Raw genomic sequence first — 13,407 nt, 5'->3', positions numbered from 1 at the left:
TAATCTGTCCCCCATCTGACAGTAAAGGAAATTAAGCAGTTATTGCAACACAGAAAACAAATCAACTTTGATTACTCTATGCCTTCCACTAGTATAAAATAAAAAACTTTACAAATTTGCCTTGTTACTATTTTTGAAATTTAAAAGTGCTTTATATCTTTAGGGTATATTTGTAACAAAAAAAAATTTAAAACAACAATTGCAAAGAGCAAAATGATACTGCCATTTCTTTCTGAGAAACTTCATGACAATTATTGCATAATGACTTTGCACATCAACTATGTTTATATAAATTTTAATTACTATTCATAATTGCCTTTTTAGCCTATCGGTAAATTCATAAGCCACTATAAAATGTATATCTAAGGGTACACAGCATGGTGTAGTACACAGTTTTAAATATTTCATCAATTAATACAAGCAAATGGAAAGTATTCATTTCAGCAAAGTAAATCTAAGTTTTTAAATGTTAGTACATCCAAAGGAAAACATTATTAGAACAAATCCCTTATTCTCTTCCTTTGAAAGTTGAATATTATCAAACTCCAATTATTGGCATCTCTATGTTAATGTAAGAGGCTTGAGAACTTCTGCAAAATGAATAATTTGCAATTTTAGTATATGTTCTGAAGTCATTTGTAGTTATAATCAATAAATTATTGTTCCAATTGAAAGAAAAGGAAAATACTTTTTACCACTAATATACATACACACATACATGCATATATATATATATATTTCTACATAGAAATGTTTAAGGTTTGGACAAGTCATACTCTAATTTGATGAACACTTTCTCAGTATTAGCTTTGGAAGTGTTTGAAATCCAAAAATGTTCTAATTCTCTGATGTTGGTTTGGGTAGGAGAAAAATACAATGTTAAAAGCTAATGTGACTGAACAAAACTCTAAGTATCCACAAAGTGTTTGATTTGAACACAAATATTAACAACAATTTGTCCATTATCTCTGACATCTTTTCTACTATATCTTTTATTTATCTGCATAGAAATTTTCTACTTTGAATTACTATAGTTTTTAAATCCTGAACCAGTTTTCACCATACATGTCTAAGTGTCCTTCACCTACCACTCTGATATGCACATATGAAATGCTAATTGTATTTATTAGAGAGGGGAAAACGTTGGTAATTTATGTGTTGAATAAACATTTATGAAATGTTTACTATATGTAAAGTGCCATGTTATGTGGGAGATAATACACATGTACAATATCTACACACACACATTTTCTAAAACTAGATATATCATGAATGAAATTATTTTCTGATTATCCTCATAAGATCATAGATCAAGAACTGAAAGAGATCTCAGAGGCCACATAGGCCAGCCCCTCTCATTTTACAGAATTACTTGCTATTTACTCCCACTACTTAACTAGATATAAATGAAATACACTATTTATGCAATAGAACTTGGGTTTTGTTTTGTTTTGTTTTGTTTTCTAAAAACAAACCTCTTCTACAAAGGAAGTCTAAAACTGACCTCTGGATACAACTAATTCTTTGGTGCCATTTGTTCCAACAACCTTCAACACAATTTCATAGCTTCAAATTTATTTCTGAATAGTTTTCTGAAAGTAGTCAAACACTTTTATTCCAACATAGCATATTCAAAGGATAGGAAATTTGAAGTTTGTGCAAAAAAAAAAATAGGTCATTTGTAGAAATTTATCACAAACACAAAACTTTTTTTTCCTTTTGACAGCACACTATTGTAATCAAATCCAAATGTACTCATAAAAATTCGTGAGGAAAAAAGTGATTTAAAAAAACTAAGTGTTTTAAGGGAACATTTGAAAAACTCTCAGTTTATAAGCAAAAGAAAATAATCCCAGATAGCAAAAATACCTGTTGTGTGTACTTTTGTATTTCATCCAAAACAAATTCTACTTCTTTTGAGCTTGTCAATGAAGCAAGGTTTCCACTCAGACTGTAGCAATAAAGTTTAGCATTGTCATAGTTTTCTTTGCTGGAATTTATTCGAAGGCATGCATCTCCAATATGATTCCATCCTTCTCCACAAAGATGAGCTAGTGAGGAAAATCCATGCTTAATTTATATATTTATAACAGAAGTTCTCTTTTTCAATTATTTTGATTCCCAATAAAAATTATTGAAATTTACCTAATCTCCAATATAATTTCCTTATTGCAAGAGAGTACTAGAAGTGGATTGAGGTGGTAATCAAGATCTGTTTTGCCACTACAAAATGGATGTGATACACTACCTCTAAAATTCTATTAATACAATTTCAGCACTAGATTCACTTTCAATGCATTCTTTATGGCAGTCCAAGTAAATCACAAAATTTATCTGAATAAGCAGCTACACACACAAAAATATCACTACTAAATTCCTCTTCGTGTTCACGTGTCTAATCAAAAAAAGATGGAAACCATTTTAAAGGAAGTCGATTCTAACAGAATTATAACAATTTCAGAACTACTTCTTTATACACAGACCATTCTTTACTTCTGATGTTCTATTGATACATTGTTGCTCTTGATTATTAAAAATACAGCTATTAATTAAACTTCCTTTTTCTATTTTTATTTAGCATAGAAGCTAATAATTTTGCTTTCTAATTTTTACCTCTACATGACTTTCAATTTAGTAATGCATGGTCTTTCCACAAAGGTGATTTAATCTAATCTGATAGTAGCAGTGTATTTTTTAAAGGCTGTACTAGAAAGAAAAGAAAGCTGAAGGCATGAAAAGCTATATAACAGGTGGGGGCTAAGTGGACGGCAAAAGAAATAAAAGTGGGAGGTGAAGGTAGAAATAGCAAGATCTGACTACAGATTACAGGGTTTTGTGTGTATATATGTATTATATAATTTATATGAAGAGGAAGAGAGATAATATCCTATTTTCAAAAAAGACTCCATATTTCTATCCCCTTGGATTGTAATACCATAGAGGATAGAAATATATCCTCTTCATTTATGCAGGTTTATTCTTATGCTAGCAGAGTACCTTGCACAAGTAGGACCTTTAAAATGTCTAACTTGAATGAACTTGAATGTGTTATTTTGGGTCTCATAAAAAATCTACATAATATTTACTACACATTTCATGACATGCAAGAATGGCCTAAGGTGTGTGGGGTAGGAGGAATGATCCAGTTTTTCAAAGGTCTTTTTTTGCATGTCAATCTATGGAATAATGAATAATTTACATATATGTGTACATGTATATGTGTATGTATTAAGAGATAACCTTTCTTCCGCAAATTATTACTAATACCTTAGTTCATTGTAATGATATTTTAATATTGGGAAGCAAACAGATCTTTTTATTTTTAGAAAAAAGCAAATGTTCTTACTTTAACAAATTTTAGTTTGATGGTATTTACAAGCAGACCCATCATCAAAATCAGTTACAAAATTCCAACATTGTTACCTGGTAAAGCCTGACACTCTTGCTGTCGTTGATCCCACTGGCAGTTTAAGTTTAATGAACAACTTTTACAGCTGGTCAATTTATTACAAATCTGTTCATTCTTGACATGACATTTGGTGAAGTTTTTGACTGACTAGAAAATAAAAAGATATATCAAATTATTTTTTTATTTTTTCTAAAATACCAATAAATTTATTTGTTTAAAACTATTCAATACTCATAATTCCAGAGATCACAATTGTTTAGATACTAAATATAATTTAACATAGTCTAAATATGTCAGATAGTTTATTCAACTAAAGTAAAATAAATCCAAAGTAACTGATGCAAAAGAGGGTGTCAAAATATAAGTATGCTGAGCTGCTGTATATCATAAAGCATTTTTACTGTAATAGTTTCTACAATGTAAGTATTCCATCTCTCCTCTGTTCGCTGCTGAACTTCTAGAAAAAATAATCCATACTTGCTGTCTTTCTCTTCACCAGTCACTGGCTTCTCAAATATTTTACTCTAACTTCCATCCTGCCCCCTCCCACTCAACCCATTGTACTGAAACAGCTTTCTTCAATTTCACCAGCAATCTCCAATTTGACAAAATCTCAGGTCATACCCTCCTTCTTAACTACTATTTTGTATTTGGGACTGGTTGACCATTCTCTTCCTCTACAGTCAATCCTTCCTTTGTTTCTGTAAGATGATTTGTTCATAGTTCTTTCATTTGTTACACCTTTCTCTTTCAATGATTCAGTCATTGTTCTCCACAAATGTACATATTGTACAATGCTATTTTCTCTACCCTCTCTTCTTTTAATCCACGTTCTTCAACCTTATATAGTACCTCAGCTTTAACGGTCAACTCAGTGCAGATGATTCACAGTTCTGTATCTTTATCCCTACTGTCCTGGGCTTCAGATTCATTTTTTTCAATTTCATACTTAATGTTGTTTTTTGAACTATCCATTATCACTATAGAAGCAACATGTATAAAACCAAAATCTACAACTTATTCAAAGGTGTTAATAGAAGTATTGGTTTTAGAGTTAGAAGTACTGAGTTTGAATCCCATCCCTTCCATTTCCTAGTTATAAGGGCCTTGGAATAGACATAACTTTTTTATACACCAAACCTCTTCTTAAGGAAAGTAGGAAAAATAATATCTTTATACAAAACAATATATGTCAATTATTTTATTAATTATAAATAATAATCATAAATAGGATATATATAGTGCTTTAAGGCAGTGACGTTGAATTCAAATAGAAACAGGGGCCACTAAATCACATATAAGGATTCCTAGGAGTACATATTAACTTAGGAAACCACATGTTATTATATATATTTTACTGAATTTTTACATATTTGGTTAAATATTTCCAAATTAAAATTTATTCTGGTTCATGATGTCTTTGGGAGCAAATGTTATGGTTGACTCCTACATATTATCTCATTTTATATCATTGAGGTCAGTGCTATTATTAACATTTTGCATATGAAAAAATTGAGGGTAAGAGGGATTAAGTAATTTGCTTAGTCATATGGTTGGTATATATCTGAAGCAGGATTTGAAATTATATCTTCCTGAGTGCAAGTCTAGCATTTTATGCATTACAGCGTGCTATAAAGCATTACATTAAAAACATCATCTTTTTTTTAATTCCCAAGGGTATTGTTCCTACAAACTTACCTCTTACTATTCATAGCACCCTTCTCCCAGTAGCCTAGGCTTTATGTTCCATACCCAAATAACTACCAAATTCCACCCATCTCAAAATAGCTCCCATTTGTCCCTTCATTCCCTTTCCTACCACCACCAAATTGGTTATTTGTCAATTGGTTATTGTCACTCACTTGGACCCTTACAAATATTCACCCAATATTTTCTGTACCTTACTCTCTCTACTAGCATTATTCAATATATTTTACATGCTGCTACCTTTTTTGTCATGGTCATACACACTTTACTTTAAATTTTTATTTTATATAATTAATTTACTAGAAATAAGCAAATATGAATATATCAACATACAAACCAGAGAAGGATTGCATAAGAAAGTATGAATGTCTATTCTTTATAACTTTTTTTGGAAGTATATACTAAATTTGACATGGTAGCATTTTCTTGCTTATGTCCTATTCTAAACTTCTTTCTGCTCTATTTTGTATTATTTATATGTTTCATTGTCATTTTTTTCTTTTTTCTGCTAAAAATTAGAAACACTACCTACCACTCCTTTGAACGATTCTCTGCCCACCCCACTAGGAAAAAAATGTTGTCTCTTTGAACAAATAAGTATAGTTTTGGTGTCGGTGTTCAGTCATTTCAGTTATATCTGACTCTGTGTGACCCCATTTAGGATTTTCTTGGAATAGATACTGGAGTGGTTTGTCACTTTCTTCTGCAGCTCATTTTACAGGTGAGGAAATTGAGACAAACAAGGTTAAGTGACTTGCCCAGGGTCACACAGCTAGTTTTTGAGACACCCGAAATCAGGTCATCCTGACTCCAGGCCCAGAGCTGTATACACCGTGCCACATAGCTGACCACCATAGTAAAGCAAAACAAATTAATGCATAGGTAATATCTTGAGATATGTTTTTATTCTGCACACATTCTATTACTTCTCTATCAAGAAATATGAAGCATTCTTCATAATCAATGTTGAGTTATGACTGGTCATGGAACTGAGCCGAGGTCTTAAATCTTCCAAAGCTGCTTTCCTTTACAATGTTGTAGTAATTGCAAAAGCTGTTCTGCTTTTGCTCAATCCATTCCACATCAGTTCATAAATATATTCCCAAGATTTTTGAAGTTATCTCATTATTATGTTTTACAGTCTAACAGTATTCCATTTTATTAATACACCACAAATTTTTATTCATTCCCAAACTGATGGGCATCCATTTTGTTTCTACTTCTTTGCTACAAAAAAGTGTTCTCCTATAAAGGTTTTTATACATATAAGTTCTTTTTCTTCACTTTTATTCACTTTTGGGTATACGACTGATAGCACTATTTCTGGGATGAAAGTAGGTACAACTCCAATGCTTTAGAATACGGATCTAAGAATAGAAGGAATGCACAAAATTAGGTAAACAATTTTCATAGACAATCTCTCAGCTAGGATATAACTGGGTTGGAATATTTTGTGGCATAGGAAATGATGAACTGGTTGATTTAGAAAAACATGGAAAGACTTGGATTTATAAAGGAAGATACTATCCACTTTCAGAGAAATAGTAGACAGGTGGAAATAAGCATAGTATGGTCTCACATATATGTGCATCAGTGTATATGTTTATATATGCATAAGTATGTGTGTGTATACTTAATTGTGGCCTTCTGTAGTGTGGGAGAAAGTGGGAAAATAAAGTAAAAAGCACACAGCAGAAAACAAAACCAACAAGGAAGCAAAGCTCAGAAACTTTAAAAACAATGTGTAGCATTTATTATACAGATTTTCTTGAAATATAAATTTGTTGCTTCATACTGAATCATCTCTTGTGCTCTGTTCTGTACATGACCACATTTTCTTCTTCTTTTCTCTTTCTGTATTTTTTTAAAATAAATAAAATAAAATGGTTGAATCAATTCATTATCAATATTATTCAAACTCTCCCTACCTTAACTCCCAGAACTCTTCCTACCTTATAAAGGCCTACATTATGATAAATAAATATAGCCAAGTAGAACAAATCAACACATTGATCATGTTGAAAAAAATACTACATAGTTCATTGTGTACCTACACATCATCATTTCTCTAGTATGAGGTAAGTCACAGGATAGCTGTTGCTTATTTTTGTACATATATATCTTCTCCACCTGTCTTTGCTTACTTTGTAGTACAAGCCTAGTAGTGGTATCACTGGGTCAATCAGGGTTGAATTTGGGCAATAGTTTAAAACTGCTTTACAAAACTGTTAGACTAATAATTCACAGTGCCCATCTTCCCACAATCCCTCCAACGATTGAAATAAAATTACTTCAAGGCATAAATAGGCTAGAGATATCAGGAATTTCAGAGAAATAGACAACAGATGGAAACAAGCATAGTATGGTCTCACATATATGTGCATCAGTGTATTTGTGTATATGTGCATATGTATATGTGTGTATACATAATTGTACCTTTCTGAAGCGTGGAAGGAAGTGGGAAAATAAAGTCAAAAGCACACAGTAAAAAACAAAACAAAAAAAAACAACAAGGAAGCAAACTTTATCAGAGTTTTTAAAGAAACTAGAGTATCTAAAAGATGAAAATGAGGAAAACAAACATTTCAGGCATCAGATGTCTATGCAGTAGCATCATTTGTAAGAGAGAACAAGTAGTTTTGTTTGTTCAAATTAGTGCAACAAGAGTAATAATGAATATAATAAGTTCAGAAAGGCAGGTTGGAGCCAGGTTTTGAAGAACAAGTGACAAATGAAGGAATGTATTTTATTCTATAGGTATGCTGGAGTTTATCATTCAGGAGAGTGACACTTTTACAAACAACAGATGCTATACAATTACAGATACTTATAATTAGAGCAATTAGATCCCAGTTCCAAAATAAGTCTAAAGTTAAGAAGTAGGTTAAAAGAATGAGCAAACAAACAAAAAAGAATCACCATTAAATGCCATTATGGTTATGGGGATACTCAAGACACAAACCCAAAAGAGAATGATCTTGAAATATCTTAAAGTAAAGCCTTGGAGTAAAACAAAGTTTAGAAACAAACTCACTAGAGTTCCTAAAAGAGATAAAGCCATAGTTTTTAAAAGAGCTAAAATAATACTTTTATTAATGAAATTAGAGTGCTTGAAGAAAAGGTTGGAAAAAATAAATGAGAGTGATGGTAGAAAAAAATGGAAAGGGAATTAACAGCATGTCAGAGGAGAAGCTAAATGTTGTCCAAGAAAAAAAAAAAACTTCCTGAAAACTAAAAGGGACCAAATAGAAGTCAATGCCTCCATGAGATAATATGAAATATTAAAACAAAGTCAAAAGACTGTAAAAATGGAAGAAATATAAGGTATCTCATGGCAAAAACTGACCAGGAAAATAGAATAAAGTATTTAAGAATCATTGGACTACCTGAAACCAAAATCAAAACAAATTTAAAGAAATCTTAAAAGGAAGTTGCCCATATCTCTAAGAACCAGAGAACAAAAGAGAAATAGAAAGAAACAATTGGAAACCTCCTAAAAGAAATACCAAAATGAAAACTGCCAGTAATATCATAGCCCAAATCCATCTGGTCAAAAAAAAAATACTACAATAGTCAAAAAGAAAGAACTAAAGTACTTAGGAGTCACAGGATCACACATGATGTAGCAGCCACCACTATAAAGAAGAGATTTAAAAAGAATATTGCAGAAGGCAAAGTAAATAGACTGACAGATAGGAACGATTTACTCAGCAGAATTTTTACTCAGCATTATCCTAAGGGGCGGGAACAGGTAGTAGGGATGGATCTTTAATGAAATAGAGTACTCCAGGTGAAAATGAGCTATACAGATACTTGGTAAAGTTTGAACAAAGGAGTTAAGTGAAACATAAAAAGGTAAACTTTAATGAACAATAATAAGGGTCTAAACATGGATGAACTCCTCCTATTCGACTATGGGAAGACAAAATGTGTTTCCTCTTAACCCTATCATGATCAGGACATATAAAGTGAGTCTAATTAGACAAGACTTGCGTGGTTCTGTTATGTCACAAGATCTTAAGAGAAGAATGGAAAGAGACAGAAGAGGAATAAACTGGTGGGGGAGGAAGAAAAAGGAAGGTTAGGGAAAATTATCTTACATAATCAGAGTAAAAGTATACAAGTATACAAAGAGAAGGGGAGGGGGGCAACACTTGTTCTTAACTCTCTCTGAACTGGCCAAAGTAGGTAAGAATACACACATGCACAGATAGTTCAGTGTTTAAAAAAAATTCACTAACAGGAAAATAGAGCAGAAAAGAAAAGTCAAATTTAGAGGAAGATTAAGTTAAAAAAAAGGGCAGCTATGTGGTATAGTGGATCGAGACTTGGGCCTGGAGTCAGGAAGACTCCTCTTCTTGAGTTCACATCTAGCCTCAGACACTTACTAGCTATGTGAACGGGGCAAGTCACACAACCCTATTTGCCTCAGTTTCTTCATCTATAAAATTAGTCAAAGAAAGAAATATTCTATGGCTCATTTAGAAAATCATCTGAATTATCTGGTAAATTTTAAATTGCCCAATAAAATTACTAAAAATGCCTAAACAAAATGTTGGAACATAAAACATAACAATAGCATGTTATTAAAGTTTAACAACATTCACTATCTAAATCCATTTGCTGCTCTTAATTAAGAAAAACATTGTTGTTAATAGTTGTTTATTTTTAGATACCGAACCAGTACAACTGTTGGCCAGACAAGCATAATTAATGATGGAGAAAGCTAACTGTTCTTTTGAAACATATTTGATGATTTTATTGGACCACTGAATCATATGCCCATTAGTGAAAAAACTCCAAAAATACTAATTACATTTATATACTAAATATATTGATATGTATTGAATTGTAAATTCAAGATGAAAATCTCTGAGAAGTAAACAGTATACTTAACCTATTATGGCTAAATATGGCACAGAATATGCAACTTGTCATTTTTTAAAAGTGATAAAATAACAAAATTATATTAACTTGCACAGATTTCACAGTAAAAATCCAATAGATCTTTCTGTACACATTAACATTTGATTTGGTTTAGTCATCACACATACTGACAAAATAGCCTAAACAATACAATTGAATAAAATATAAAATATAAGTGAGTACTATCTTATACTCTCCCAAAGTAATTCTTCACTTATTAACATTACCAAAACAAAATCCTTGTTCATCCAAGCATTGTTAGTATTTACACATATATAAACACATAATGTTAAGATTATATAACATATATATATGTATATATGTATTGTGTATGTATGTATATGTGTGTATGTGTGTGTGTGTATGTAATGGTAATTTCCAAGCAAAATAACCTCAAGATTATCCAACAATGCTTAAAGAGAAACTTGCTGGCAAAATTTTTCTAATACTATCCCAAACTGCATTCCCTTATTCCCAACCATTATCTTCCTTAACTCTAGTCTCCACATTGTTTGTTGAAAATATTATCCACTGAATTTAAATAAAAGTCTAAAAGTTTATTTGTATTTTAAAATATAGTCAAGTAATATTAAGATTATAATTTGAAGAGAACTGAAGAACCTAATCGTTATAACATGTGTGGTCTGAAACTATAAATACATATAAATCTACAAAATCAAAGACCACACCTTATTATTCAAAGTCTTTGAAACTGCTTTTTCAAGTTCTGAATACTATTTTAGCAAACAATAAGAAAACTAAGAGATGGCAAAGTTACATGAGATAAAAGGAGAGAAATTTTTTCCCATTTTTCTCAGATAATTCTCTCTTGACTACATATTCTTTTACTTGCTGCACTTCCAACAATCTTTACCTTGGAAAAAAATACTTAATTCCTTTTATTGGTTACAAAAAAAAATAAAATATGCAAATTATTTTTTTTTCATTTGATCAAATTGTATAATGCTTATTTTTCGTGGTAAACTTTTTTATTAATAGCATTTTATTATTTCCCCAATTATATGTCAAGATAATTTTTAGCATTAATTTTACAAGATTTTGAGTACCAAATTTTTCTCCTTACCTTTCTCCCCTTCTCTCTTCCTAATATAGTAGATATTTTTGTGATAGGTTATACATGTGCTATTATATAAAACATTTCCATATTAGTCAAAGTTGTGAAATAAGAAACAGATCAAAAGGTTAAAAAAACATGAAAAAGAATAAAGTGAAAAAGTATTCTGTGATTTGCATTCAGAGTCCATCAGTTCTTTGAGTCCTTTATAATTGTGTTTCTGAGAAGAGCTGAGTTATTCACAGTTGATCATCACATAATACTGCTGACTATGTACACTGTTTTCTTGTTTCTGCTCATTTCACTTTGCATCAGTTCATACAAGTCTTTTCAGGTTTTTCTGAAATCTTCCTGTTCATCATTTCTCATTACACAATAGCATTCCATTAAATTCACATACCAAAGTTTGTTCAGCCATTCTCCAATTGATGGGCATCCCTCAATTTCCAATATTTTGTCACCATGAAAAGGGCTGCTATAAATATTTTTGCACATGTTGGTCCTTTTCCCCTTTTTGTGATCTCTTTGGGATAAAGAACTAGCAGAGTTATTGCTGGATCAAAAGGTATGCGCAGTTTGGTTGCCCTTTGGGCATATTTCTAAATTGCTCTCCAGAAGGGTTAGATCAGCTTACAACTTCATCAGTGTCCTGTATCTTCTCGGACATTTTTTTTCCTTTTTTGTCATATTAGTCAATCTGATAGGTATAAGCTGGTACTTCAGAGTTGTTTTAATTTGCATTTCCCTGATCAAAAGTGACCTAGAGCACTTCTTCATATGCCCACATATCACTTTGATTTCTTCATTGGAAAACTGCCTATTCATACCTTTTGACAATTTTTCAACTGGAAATGGCTTATATTTTCATAAATTTGACTCTGTTTTCAATATATTTGAGAAATGAGGTCCTTATCAGAGACATTTGCCATGAAGATTGTTTCCCAGGTTCTACTTTCCTTCTAATCTTGTTTGTGCAAAAGCCTTTTAATATAATCCAAAGTTATCTACTTTACATTTCATAATGCTCTCTATCTCTTGTTTGGTCATGAACCTGTAACTCACTTAACTTCTTTAAGAACTTGAATGCCATTATCACTTGATGTATATATGTTTAGTGTTGATATCATTTCGTTGTCTATGGTACCTTTTGGCAAGATGTAGTTTCCTTAAATATCTCTTCTCATTAGGTCTATTTTTGCTTTTGCTTTGTCTGAGAACAGGATTGCAATACCTGCTTTTTTTTTTACTTTAGCTGAAGCACAATAAATTCCACTCTAGGCCTTTACCTTTACACTGTGTATGTCTCTTCTTCAAGTGTATTTCTTGTAAATCACATATTGTAGGACTCTGGTTTCCGATTCACTCTCCTATCCACTTCCATTTTATAGGAGAGTTCACCCCACTCATATTCACAGTTATGATTACTATCTGTATATTCTCCTCTATCCTATTTTTCCTTCTGTCTGTCCTCTTTCTCTTTTCATCCTTTTTCTCCTCACTAGTGTTTTGCTTCAGTCTACCACCTCCCCTGATCTACCCAATCTCATGTCTGTCCCTAATACCACCCTTTACTTGATCTCCCCTTCTGCTTCCCTGTTGGGTAAGACAGATTTCTGTATTCAACTAATTGTCTCTATGATTCCCTCTTTCATCCAATATTGATGAGAGTAAGGTTCAAGCAATACTCATCGCCCACCCTCCAAACTTTCCCTCCACTGAAATAGGTCTTTCATGCCTCTTCATGTGAAATCATTTACCCCTATTCTAACCCTCCCTTCCTTTTGTGTGGATTGTACTTGTCTTTCTCATCCCTTAGTTTTTTTTATGGCATTTCCTCAAATGCACCTTATACCTGTACCCTCTGCCTATGTATATTCCTTCTAGCTGTACTATTAGTGACAGACTTTTTAAGAATTACAAATATCACCTTTCTGTGTAGGGATGTAAATAGTTAAGCTCTACTGAATCCTTTGTGTTTTCTTTCCCCTTTTTACCTGGTTATGCTTCTCTTGGTCTTGATATTGGAGGTCAAATTTTTGGTTTAGTTCTGGTCTTTTCCTTATGAAAGCTTAAAATCCTTCTGTTTCATTGATGACTATTTTTCCTTTGATGTATTAAACTTAATTTTATCAGGTAAGTGATTCTTGATTGTAGTCCTAGCTCATTTGCCTTCCAGAATATGTTCAATTCACCTCCAATATTACAGTTGTCAAGTCCTGTGTAATCCTAAATGTGATTCTCTGAATTGTTTCTTTCTGGTCACTTGTCGCATTTTTTCCTTGACCTGATA

At 31.8% G+C, this 13,407-nt stretch overlaps 1 protein-coding gene across 2 annotated transcripts in view; it reads right to left on the bottom strand.

Moving 5' to 3' along the window:
- The window catches only part of ATRNL1 (attractin like 1), a 1,293,617-nt gene that overhangs the window by 1,047,882 nt on the left and 232,328 nt on the right, over positions 1 to 13,407 (bottom strand). For both annotated transcript variants that reach the window (XM_069099032.1, XM_069099033.1), the window contains exons 14-15: positions 3,424 to 3,556; positions 1,870 to 2,051 (exon numbers count right to left, since the gene is read on the bottom strand). In XM_069099032.1, the coding sequence (XP_068955133.1) occupies positions 1,870 to 2,051; positions 3,424 to 3,556 (315 nt within the window). The remainder of the gene's footprint in view (positions 1 to 1,869; positions 2,052 to 3,423; positions 3,557 to 13,407) is intronic.

This window comes from Petaurus breviceps, unplaced genomic scaffold (genome assembly GCF_028583685.1).
Source record: "Petaurus breviceps papuanus isolate PSGF00001 unplaced genomic scaffold, PetGlider_PUasm1.0 37, whole genome shotgun sequence".
Classification (NCBI taxonomy): Eukaryota; Metazoa; Chordata; class Mammalia; order Diprotodontia; family Petauridae; genus Petaurus; species Petaurus breviceps.
Note: the sequence above shows the minus strand (reverse complement) of the source record. Positions and strands in the feature narration are given on the sequence as shown.